The 12,642-nt window shown below is 40.7% G+C and overlaps 1 protein-coding gene across 4 annotated transcripts; it reads right to left on the bottom strand.

Moving 5' to 3' along the window:
- Positions 1 to 401: 401 nt before the first annotated feature.
- Positions 402 to 12,352, bottom strand: mau2 (MAU2 sister chromatid cohesion factor). Of its 4 annotated transcripts, none has more exons than XM_005476181.3 (19): positions 11,976 to 12,352; positions 11,838 to 11,855; positions 11,635 to 11,700; positions 11,034 to 11,129; positions 10,842 to 10,936; positions 10,717 to 10,744; positions 10,460 to 10,615; positions 9,019 to 9,165; positions 8,823 to 8,913; positions 8,640 to 8,743; positions 8,449 to 8,526; positions 7,261 to 7,326; positions 6,883 to 6,966; positions 6,701 to 6,750; positions 6,519 to 6,596; positions 6,332 to 6,443; positions 6,137 to 6,227; positions 2,979 to 3,106; positions 402 to 2,889 (listed from the first exon to the last, which is right to left on the bottom strand). In XM_005476181.3, exons 1-19 carry the CDS (start codon positions 12,207 to 12,209, stop codon positions 2,815 to 2,817), a joined length of 1,797 nt encoding a protein of 598 aa, XP_005476238.1. In that variant the 5' UTR covers positions 12,210 to 12,352; the 3' UTR covers positions 402 to 2,814. The 4 variants fall into 4 exon arrangements, 1 of the variants encoding a protein (XP_005476238.1); XR_003214762.1 differs by having other exon boundaries at positions 2,880 to 2,889; positions 6,332 to 6,342; XR_003214763.1 differs by lacking the exon at positions 402 to 2,889 and adding an exon at positions 4,417 to 4,515 and having other exon boundaries at positions 6,332 to 6,342.
- Between the last annotated feature and the right edge of the window lie 290 nt (positions 12,353 to 12,642).

Here is a 12,642-nt window from a genome sequence, read left to right on the forward strand (position 1 = left end):
GGACAGACATCACTGTGCGGCAACGCAGTGCAAGTTAAAACTGGTCTTAACACATTCAAGCGACTCGCATAAATCGATGCAGACTTCAAACTGACAAATCAACAGTGTTTTTATGGACATTTTTTAAAATAATGTACAAGATTTATGAAACCCAGTGGACGCACTGAACATGTGGACAAAATAATTAAATTACAGCACATCAGCCTGGTTTCCCACAAAGTTCAATGTGATGTAGCGCAGAGTATGTGCTTCTACTGCAGAAGCTAAAACAGCTAAATCTTTGGTATGGCTCTGCAGGCATTATTTCACTCAATCATATGTGTTGAACACACAGTTATCAGGCTTGTTGTTTCAGAGCGGATCAAAGTGTAGAAACGTATTCAATGAAAATAAACAAATCATTCAACTTTAGAATCTTTATTCATAAAAAAAGTTATACAAGTGTTAAAGTTAAGTCATGAAAATGACAACATGGCGAACAGAAATGAAACATTCCCTTTTATGACATGCTGTAAAATGGCAATAAAATAAATGGCAACCACACCGTACCAACCGAACGTCTTTGCTTTATCGCAATAATCTCTATGCAGCTGACCAAACTCAGTAGTTGATTTTTAAAATACATTTGTAAAACTAATTAAATCTTTTCCTACTTTAGCATGAACTCAAAAATCGTAGTCCTACATGCTATATGATATTATATATATATCAAAACTATTATAAACTGTGTCAGCAAAAAACAAAAAACCCTTAAATAAATAAGTTATTTAAATATACATACATAAAGACATCGTCTGGAAGAGATAAGTGAAACGGAAAACAGTATAATTCTGAAAACGTTTACAGGTTTCATTGTGAAACGGCACATGTGCAAAGAGGTAACAGTCGGTTCTATTTTAGTAGAAATGCTATTCTTATTACTGGTTTGTTGACCCGGGGAAAATGTGCACAGCATAGAGATATACACAGTGAGAGTGAAATGACAAAAATCTAAAGGGAAGCACAGTCAGGCTGCAAGACTGTAGTTTCAAAAGATGTCAGATTAGTCTTTTTTTGTGACATCACAGTCACGTTTTACACTTTACATGCAACTGGATGTTCAATAAGTTCTTATGATGTTTACAAAATGCTCCGATGGTTTGGCCGTTTCATACAACTTTAAAATGCGAACATTCACATTTGATCCTTTTCAGCCAGTAAGCCATATCAAACATATCATTACATAACATTAACATAATTACACATAGTATGCTTTGTAATGCGTATCCAAATATATCCTAACAAATACTCTATCAAAGTCTGCCGGCCTGTGCTTTTAAAGAGACAAATACTGAACTCGTGCACGACAACAAACTAAACTCATCTGTCTGGCCACTGGTTCGACTTTAAAACGAACTCTTCAAAACTAAAAGCTTTATTTTACTTCATATAACAACACATTCATGGTGGTTTGAAACAAAGGTTAAGAGACGAGCTGCGTCTGTCACGTTTGTGGAACAACGCAGGTGAATTTAAAAGAAACGTTCAACAAAACTGCAAATCTTTTGTTTTTTGTTTCATACAGAAAGAAGCAGGTCAGGTGGTGGGCATCACAGGTGTGCTCAGTGGAGTCTGTTGCTCAGAAAAAAGCCACACACACTGTTTTTATACTAGCCTATGTTAGCAGCACTCACTCACTACCATTATTTTTTGAGGTATTTAAAAGAAGCCAATGCTTTCCGAAAACATTCAAAGTGACTCTGTGATGCTTTAATGGAGTTAAAAGCCTCGCAAAGTTACAAAGACCAACGTTAGTGTCAAACTGGAGTTATTCTCAATAACAGAACTTCCTGAAACGCCCCGTTTACAGTCCAGGCTTTCTACCTCACTGTGTATAACACAATGCACGCATGCATGATGACTAGTGTGACACACCCACAGACAAAGATATAAGAGCTGATTAAATCCAGATGCAGTCAGCTGTTATTCTGCATCCACTTCTGCTAACTTTAAAATGTATCAGGTGGTCTTCATACACAGAGTTACTGCAATGTCCCCACAACACGAGGAAAATCTCTATAAGCTTAGTGTTTTATGCTGTGTGGCTAATGTGGCTAACAGTACTGTCTGCTTGTTCTCTCCTACTCTTCATTCACATGTACTGCCTGTTCTAACACCCCAAACAAAACTCATTTACAGATCTTCACACAACCCCACCTCAGAAAGACTAAAGCAAACTAGCCATCACTTTGAAACCATCTTTCCTCCCGTTGCTCTCTGCTGCTAAAATCGCTGTTCGATGAAAGTCACCGTTCACATTGGCTAAAAGCACGTCAGCGTTGTGGTTTCAGGTAAATTTCAGAGAGATGGTAAGAGGCAGACAAAGTCGCTCTAACGGGGTCGACAGCTCTTAGGGAAGGGGTTTTAAAACCGAGTGTTTCAGACAGTGGGTGAAAAGTGGCGCTGGTGCAGGGTACAGTGTAAAAAAATATTTTGTGTTTTCTAAACACGAACGTGTGAAAAACTATTCTAGTGAGTACGAGCCTATAAAGAACCACAACAGGGGCACTTTAACCCAGTCAAACCCAGCTGTGATGCCCCAGTGCCCCAAAAAGATGAAGGAAAGCACCAAATGGAAGTCTGCCAAATGACACAGTGCAGTGTGCCTCATTTTTTCCCTTAAATTCATTACTCCTCCTTTCTCTCTCTTGCTTTTTTCTTTTTTTACCCTTTTATCAGCTGCTTCTACTTTCAGGCACCCCAGTTTTCTTTAACCGTTTTCCCTGCAGCAGCTGCTCCATCTCTCATTTTCTCCGTCACTGTGGCATCGAGTTCTCAGAGTAGGCTGCCCAGGCTGGTCGTGGGTCCATTCTGAGGCTGGAACTGCACAGGAGGGAGGCCGTCTGTCCACTGAAACACAAAACAGAGGTTCCTTTGAAAACCCAACCAGGGTGGAGTGACTCACTGTTTATAGTGTGACTGATTGATGATGTGCTCACACTGATGAGGTTGTGTTCAGGGAGGCTGCAGGCTGCGATGTGGTCCTGCAGGAGCTGCTGGGAGAAGTTCTGATGCATCTGCGCGGCCTCGTGGGCGTCCATGGTGTTTCCACAAGCCTTGTTCAAATCTGCTGGGAAGAGATTAATTGTGTATACTGATGATTGTTAAATTATTTTGGATCCAAACACCATTTCCAAACCTAGAATGCGCCGTATTGTGTGCGTGTGTGTACTGTGATTAAATGATTTTTCACCCACTTGTTTTTCCCCAAGCTTCGTTCAGTTCTAATTCAGTTGTGGCTTCATTACTCTGTGATTTATTGATGCTATAACTGGCTGAGAAATGCATATCACTGCCCTTTCTGCAAGGGATCTTTCACCGTGAACTGAATACTGGCGCAAAATGATTAGCTGAAAATCAAAAGGCGCTTTTGTTATTCAAAGGGAGCGACAACTGTGCCAGAAAGGCGATGGTGTGTTCTTAGTATGTTCACTTGGCCAAAAATAACAATGTAGTTCAAAGAAACATAACAGGTATTTTGTACTGTGCTGTAGCCGTGGAGCCATGGAGCTTATTTATCATAATCACATGATGAATTTTGACTAAAATAAACAAATTACTGTTAATTATCAACCACTGGGTTATCCATTACACCAAGCTAAAGCTGTCAAATAAGAGAATCCACAAATAAATACCATATTCAACAAAGTTACAATGTTCTGTTCTTTTCTTTTTTTTGTTGCTGAAAATAAGTTAACTAACTATTAACTATTATGGTGCTATAAGGGGGATGGGCTAGATAACAGGTGGCTCATCCACAGAGTACCGTGAAAAGTCTCGAGTCACCTGTTTTCTTCTAGGGAGCCAGACTTTCTTGTAGTTTCATAAAGTGCTCTTGAGAAACAGTTCTTCAAGCTTTCTGAAGGTCTTTCAGAGCTCTTCTTTGGTCATTGGCTGCTTTTTCACTCATTTTAAGGCCATTCCTTGTATCCGACCATTTTCAGGCTAATGTGTTTGTTTTGTTTGTTATACCACTTAACACTGACCTTTGAATCACTCAAGGATAAAAAAAAAACTTGGGATGAAGGGGATGGGGATGAGGGATGAGCCAGTGTTGTGTATACACATAACAGAAAACTGAGCAAAGAACCAATTTTAAACCGTATCTTTAGGCACCAAAGTGCCTTAAGACAAAACAAAACAAAGAAAAAAACCTGGTTCGACAGGCACAAGATATTTTTGCAATAACAAGGTGATTCTGAAAAAGCTGTTAGATAAAAACTTGGCATATCTCAACTTGGTGTGCAGTGTCTTCTTAAAAAAGTTGAGGACACTGGACAAGTGGAGGAACAAGTTGCAAGACTAAAACTATCTATAGCAGATGAACAGAATCTGAAAGTAATATCCTTAAGAAGTAGGAAAAAATTCAGTAAAGACCTGAGAGATGCATCTGGATCTTCAGCTGATCCATCTACTGTTCAGTGAAGCCTCATCAGAAATGGTCTCAGTGGAAGGGGTGGCTGTCAAAAAGCCATTCTTAAGGAAGGGAAACAAGGAGGAAAGGCTGAGGTATGCCAAACTACACAAGAGCTGGACTGACAATCAGTGGCGAAGATTTTATGGAGAGATTTAAATTTTTATCGATTTGTGTGGATGAGGTCAGGAGAGAGGTACAACAGTGAGTGTTTACAGCCAGCTGTAAAGCACGGTGGAGACTCTGTCATGTTTTAGCTTCCTTTTCAGCCACTGGCGTTGGGGATGTAGTCAAAATTGATGGAATTATGAATTCAGCTGTACCATCAGATTCAGATACACCATGAAATAAAAGCACTAAACTGCCAAAGGCTTCATTTTTCCCAAACACACTGCCAATAAAATAAAAACATGCCTGGATATCAGTTATGGATTGGCTTTCCAAAAACCCAGACATCAACATTATTGAAGCAGTGTGGGATCATCTTCACAGAAAACAGAACAAAAGGCAGAAACATCCAAAGAAGAGCTTTGAATGTCCTTCAAGGAAGTGTAAAGAAAGATTCCTGGAGACTACTTAAATAAATTACAAGAAAGCTGCCTAGACAGTCCAGCCTGTGTTAATGATTAAGGATTGTCATACCAGATATGGACTTTTAAGCTTGTTAGAAGTGTACAAACTCTGTTTTTGCCTTATATATTGTATTCCCATGTATATTTGTACATGTTTCAATAAACCACTGCATTCGTTTCCTATTTTCCAAGCAAAATATAATGAAATAAGAGGTGGCTTGAGAGTTTTGCGCAGTCACATAGTAGCTCATGCTCAAACACTATTCACAGGACTGTGTAGTGTTCAAAAGCAAAGTGATACATTTACACCGCTTGGCTGTACTGCACCGACTAATGAGAATAAAACCCCACTGCAGGTGGAGGAGGCTCGCAAACAGAAATGTTTGAGTTCACAAGGTTTATGGCTACATAGTCAGAAGTAACTATGGTCATAAAAATCATGAAAATATGTGAAGATATGAGCCTGTCACTGACCACATTACTGATGTCAGCATAATGGTGACAGGCAGGTCCACACCACACCTTTCTAGTCTGGGAGTCGACCAATAGGATCCCTCAGTCCATGATCATGACCAAAATGATGAAACATGTGACAAAGCTATCACATCATTTCATGGAGCTCTTTCCTCATTTTGTGCGTACATAATTTATCAGCACGGGGAACCTCTGACTGTGTGACTCTGTGACTAGTGTGCATGACATTTATGCTCTGAAAATGGAAAGGGGGCCTCCAAATGACAATATGACCATGACCTTTAGGGCAGTTTGGGTGAAGACCCATTGGGTAATCACTGTGTCATGACACTAGCTCACCGGCCAGATGAGCTAAACTTAATCATTAAGTTGAAACATAATCTCTTATAATAACTTTAAGGTTCACAACTGAATGTATTCTTCAGGTTGAACTGCTTCAAACACAGTGCTTGTCTATTGCGACCCCTTCAGGCCAAATATTGTCACAATTTTGTGGTTTGTAATCTTAAAAGGGATTTTAGCTCATAAAACCCCTCTTGAGATTACAAACTATTTGAACCCATCTTAGGTAAATTAATTTTATCCCATAAACTGACCATAACACAAAAATTGAAGAAAGGCTCCGTGACAGCTGTACCTTTAAGAAGTGCCGAAGACCAGAGCTGCACAGACATGTCTGGGATCTTGCTTGCCAGCTGCATGGCAGGAACCACCATGTTGTTGCTTTCCTGGAAAACGAAATGAAGTCGCGATCACATCTCCAGTCCTAAAATAACTGTGCCACAGCGTGCGTGGTCTAACGTGCAGGACATGCGGTGGTTTGCAGTCTCACCCTGTGGTTGCCTAGAACAAAGAAGATGTGGCCCAGGAGGACGAGTGAGCAGGCCGTCAGCCTGTTTAGATCCTCTGCATTAGACATCTTCAGAGTCTCCCTTAGAAATCTCCTGTTGATATAAATTTTCACGATAATCTCCCTTATCCCAAACAACAAGGACAGAATATTAAAAAAAGTAACTTACTTGGCCTCGTTGTAACGTCCCTGAAAGAAAGACAGGAGCCCTCTGATGTAAAATGCTGCAGCTCGTAGGCAATGAGAGCTGAAAAAGTCAAAGTTATTTATTATTTATTTTAAAACAATAAAAAATTCCAAAAAAGTAACAAATCTGCACGATGTGTTTGTCTATGCAGCCTCTATAGTTACCTGACAGGAAAGTTGTGATCAGGGTTAATCCTCTCTAAAAGGCTATACAGCTGTTAATTAAAAAAAAAACAAAACAACAACAACACAAAAAAGGGAATTTAACTAAAAGAGGCAAACATTTATTTAAAAAAAAGAAAAAAAAGAATTTAAATAGAATTTAAATAAAGCAGCAACTTTCCAACCTCTTGATGTCTGTTCCCTTCCCGAATGTAGACGCTTGCCAGGTTTGTCACAATGAACGTCCACAGTTCCTGATGTGTCGTCATCTAACAGAGGAAAGAGACACAGGGACTCACTGACAGCACAGAGCTATCTGAACACCACAGAGCCAAAAAATAATAATAAAACTACAACCATTGTTGACAGACGGTCACTTTGTGTAAAAAAAAAGTTAGCCGTGCATGAACTGACACAAACAGATGTTTGGTATCCTACTGGCTTTCCAGTATCTGGATAACCCGAAGAGTTCATGGTGAGTTCACAATGCACCTGGGACTTGGGATCTAAAAAGAAATGAAAGGACAAACAAATCCGGATCTGATGGTGATGACGAAACTCACCTGCAGAGCTGCAGTGAACTGGGCTTCAGCATTGTCCATGCAGTTCACTGAGATACAGTACAGGCCCTGAGACACAAGAAGAGAAAACAGATGTGAAGGCTTCATATTAAATGAGACAGTTGTAGTTTGTAAACAGAGGCACTTGAACAGAACCATAAGCTATAGAACATCAACCACAAGTGCACACTTATGTGATACATTTCATTGGGATTTAACTGAAACCTTGAAAAAGTACAGATCTTAAATGGGAATGTTGTACATGCACCAGGGACCAATTTAAATACTTCTGCTGAACTTCTTTTTATAGCATCAGTCTTCTGAAATGTACTGAATGTCATATTTTCCATAAAGCTTTGTATCATCAGTCATGTAAAAAAGAACGTACAGTTTCAAAGCTGACATTTTACATATCAGACATAAAAAAAAAATAAAAGAACCATCTGGTCCTTAATCAGGTTCGTGATTAAAAGCAAAGATGATGGAGTCAAAATCCAGAACCAGTGTGTGAAAAACTAAGTACACCTAATGATTCAATAGTTTGTAGAAGCACTTCTAGCAGTAATAACTTGAAGTAAACATTTTCTGTATGACTTCAATCTCTCGTGTTGCTTAGGAGGAATTTTAACCCACTCATCTTCACATCGCTGCTTCATCTTGTTGAGGTTTGTGAGCATTCACTTATGCACAGCTCTCTTAAGGTCCCACCACAGACTTTCAGTCGGGTTAAAGTCTGGACTTTGACTCGGCCACTGTTGTAGGTTTGCTGCTGTGCTTGGGATCATTGTCCCACTGCATGACCCACTGTCAGCCAACCTTTATCTATGTGGCAGATGGCTTCACATCTGACTCTATAATACTTTGGTATACAGTTTTCTAATGTGCCAACTGAGGTCTGCAGAGTCTGAGATGTAGCTCTTGAGTGTTTCTGCAGTTTCTCTAAGCAGTACAGGCTCTGACCTTGGGGTGAATAATCTTCCTCAGTGTAGAATGATGAACTTCAGTGATTTACTTCCCAAACTGATGGGCAGCAAAAATTGTTCCTTTAACGTCACTGCTGATGTCCTTCCTTCTTCGTGCTGTGTTAAAACACACCTGAATGCTCCAGACCATGAAGCTACCAAAACCTCTGCTTTCATAGAAGTGCTCACAGCTGCTGCTGATGTGCATTTACTTTGACTGCAGACTTACCAGGAGTGTATGAAGCTGGGCTGCGTGGTTGGTAAACAGCCTGGGTGACTGCTGGCACAGCTGGCAAACCTGAGAAATCTGAACACAAACCATTGCAATCTTACGCTACAACTGCAAACTGCTGAGAATCTCCAAAGTAAGTTAATGTCACAGAATCTGTATGGATAAAATCTCTACAGCTGGTGACTCACTTCTTGTAAAGCTGTGGCCTTGTGTCCAGTGACCAGCCGGCACATGATGATATGCTCCAGCAGGATGACTTGAAACGTGGACAGGATGGGACTGCTGTCCAGCACTTTTAGCACACAAATTGGAGGTGATTGATTAACACCAAGTAAGAAAAATTATAAGTGAGCGTACGCAATCAAACTTACTCTTCAGCTTCTCCAGCTGCATGAGAGCCTTGTCTGTGTACTTCTGTGCTTTCTCCAAGTATCCCGCCTGCATGGAGTGCATCACAGTCACCTTTTCAGACAAAAACAAACAAGAGATATTACACAAAACGTTATCTGCTTTTGCACTATACTTTCAGAGTCTTTCACAAGCTGTGTGTCAATGACAGCGTCTCACCAGATACACAAGCACACACATGTGCTCCTTGGGCAGCCAGTGGAAAAGGGCTGCTGGATTAGTGGGAAGGATCTCATCGTCGTGGAGAGTGGAGATTGTCTGGATGCACTGCTGCAGCTGCTTCAGACAGGGCTTCACGCTCTTTACCTGAATCCGACACATGCACAGACACTTTAAAGGTTACAGTCGGTCATTTTTGAGGTAATTTAATAGAAAAAATAAAATTTAATACTCTTTTTATACAGTGATTAGTGTGTAAATATGCCATCCAAAAAAATCCCTGCATTCTTATAACTTGAGAATTAATCCATTAAAAATACACAGGAGCAGCCACCAGCTTGTGGAACCTGACATGTTACCCCTTCATCTCAAATACAATGGGCCTTTTACCAAATCCAGTTTTATGTATGTGGCTAGAGACCAGCCGCATAAGTAGGACACCAAAGGTCAGGGAGAAGAGAAGTCGTAGGTGTTCCTGTGACGTGGAAGCAAATCATGCCTGCACTTCCAGACTCCAGATATGAAGTTTTATCGTCGGAGAAGGGGCCCCCGTCACCGAAGAAGTGAAAGTGTGACGGCAAGAGATAACCCACCGGCATCTAGATAAAACCTCCTCAACACCTCAAGCCTCATCTATGAAATGAAGTCAGGGCTCTAACACACAAAAAACGCACACAAGCATCTTATCTCCAGGTAGCTGACAATAAGACGGCTAAACAACATCAGCAGCTGGTTATAAGCAAACATTATTGCCAGGCTCGAGTGTCCTAAAAATTCCACTTTCCCTGTGATAAACTGATTACACTCTCTCACCACATGAGAGTTTATTCACCAAACATCAGAGCTCAACAATGTTAGACCCACTTTAAAGAAAGTTTCACCAATGCTGGCTAACAACAGCAAATAGAGCAGCGTTTACTGACAGAAAAGTTCAGTATATCCTCAACAACTCATCACAGTAATGCTGTTATTGAACAGAACTGAGCTTCACTGACTCAACAGCCAATATTGGACTCCTTTTACAAAGTTTCACAGCCTCCAATACACTAAATAGATGTGGACACATATTGATAGCTGAGGTAAACAGCGGGCTGACAGCCTACACTCATTACAGATGAGCGGAGGTCAGAGTTGTTTGCCCTACAGTACCCTCCGTCGCTGGGATAATGCATTTGAACTGGGATGGATAAGAAGACAGAACTTAGTTATCCGCAATCTGCAATCTACTGACATCTAGTGGTGAGATTTTACACACTGCAGCTTTAACTTTGCTCTGAGCATTATTTTAACATAATGTAAAAACATACAGATTTATATTTGATATCTAGCACAAGTTATGGGGTTAAAAAAAAACTTAATTTAAAATAGATGTTTCTTACATTTTTGTGAAACTTCAACAATAATGTATCTATTTAGAGCCGGAAATGAACCACGGGAATACCTGTCCAGCATCCAGGTAGTGTGTAACCTGCAACACCAGGAAGAAAACTCTCAGCGACTCCTTCTGAATGGGGTTTCCCTGCCAGTTCTCCACAATCGTCCCACATAGTGTCAGCAGCGGGTGGACCTCGCTCAGCTTCCTCTCCATCAGCAGTAGCTGCAGGGCCACAAACACAGATTAAAAAGCTGCATAATCAGAAAACAACACAAGTTAACACATCGAGCGCTTTTAGTTTGAGGAGAATGATTTAAGCTTACCATTCCTTTGCTTAACAAGAAGAGGGCTCTGTGGGAAAATGAAAGAACAAACTTAATGTGAGTCAATGCATGACCACAGATGAATCACTTATCTCGCTCAGAAAACAGAAATCTGACCCGTTTACCTCGTGTATTCTGATCCCATGACTCTCGCATACTCTGCTCCGACTCCTAATAGGTCACAAGCAGACACCAAATCTTTCTCCAGTGCATGCAGTTGCTGAGGGAGACAGAACAACATTGCGCTCATACATCAGCCACGCTCCAAATGAACATAACAGGCACAAGTAGGTTTGTAATGTTGAGATGTTTCTTACTGCCAGCTGAAAAAGCAGCCTGCAGTGCCAGTAAGGAGTTTGCTGTGAGATCTGGATGGCCTTCCGCAGCACCGGCTTTGCAGAGTCCACCAAGTTCTTGGAAAAAGAAGCCAATAAGTAATTGAAAGAGAATCTGAATTCATTTTCTCTTGCATTTAAGTCACAATCTAATTGGAATCAGAATCAGCTTTATTGATCAAGTATGTGTACATGCACAAAGAATTAAGCTCCAGTTATTTCTTTGCTCTCAGTGTACAGAACAGAGTAGACAAGAGAAGATGCTGACATGACATCAACATGGCACACAGACATACATATATATATATATATACGTACACACACACAAACATGCATGAGAGCATGCATTTTATTCATTCAGATTATTGGTCAGAGGTTTTTCAGGTTGTTATCTTGTGTTTTAAACACAAGGCTTGCACGTGACTCAGGTGTGCTCAGCGGTACTGCAGTGGGTATGACGTCACTGTTTTGCAACGCGCAAAAACCAATAAAATAAACAAATGCACCTCTGCTAAAGTTTGTCCAAGCATTTATTTTTATTTTTTACAAACAGGGAAGATGATGATAACATGGATGCACATACCTGTTGACAGTAAAACTCCGAGAGAATACTCGCTGCCTCAAACTTGACATCTTCAAACTGAGAGATCTGATAGGTGTTGTTAAAGATGCAACCTACAATGTGAAAGCTCACCTGGTTTTAAGGAGATGCTTAAGTGGCACAACTTTTTTTTTTTTTTTAAACCGGGTTGCATGGGTTTTAATACTGCACATGAAAAAGGATATCTGCTGTGATATGAACCACTAAGGAAGAAAAAAAAAAGGAAACAGATCATCAGTGAGAGCACGGTGGACCCTGGGTGGTGCAGTGATCATAAAACGGTGGTGGAGGTGTTTCTAGTACTGATCATCAGTGCTGCTCACCGCTTTCTCCAGGTGACTCTGGGCCAGCTCGCTGTTCTTTGTGTGGCGGTACAGCACCGAGCCCAGCTGGAGGTGAGTCCGGGCCTCGACCCTCGGGGGCGGCTTGAACTGAAACACTGCCTGCAGACAGTGGACGCAGAGCCGGATCTTTGGAGGACTCGACGTGCGGAAATGTTCCGCAAAGCCCAGCAAGGCCAGATACCAAGGCTCCGGGGCCTCTGTGCTCGCTGCCATCCCAAGCCGTCCGGGGATAAAAACAACAATTTAGCGTTGGGACAACGTCCCCAGCTTCAGCTAGCCCCAGCTGCGCTTTCCACCTCTGTCATTTGCATGAATCGGAGTAGCGCCAAGGAGCTAGTCCGAAGAAAAATGACTTCCGGTTGTAGCTTTTCAAATACAAACACACCAAACAAGAACAACATATTTAGTATGTTGTAGACCTATCTGTTAAACTTGCTTGACGTGGAAAACGATACAATATTCACACAGAAAGTATAACTTTGTGTCATTTAGTTTCTTGACAAGTTACTTTTATAAATAATTGAAATTGCCTCCTTTATTTTGAAAGGGTATTCGTCAGAATAAAACTATCATTTAAAATCCTTTTATCATCCACTAAATAATAAATGTTACGTTAAATAATCACATATAAATAATATGAATAATT

The sequence above is a fragment of the Oreochromis niloticus genome, linkage group LG18 (genome assembly GCF_001858045.2).
Source record: "Oreochromis niloticus isolate F11D_XX linkage group LG18, O_niloticus_UMD_NMBU, whole genome shotgun sequence".
Lineage (NCBI taxonomy): Eukaryota > Metazoa > Chordata > Actinopteri > Cichliformes > Cichlidae > Oreochromis > Oreochromis niloticus.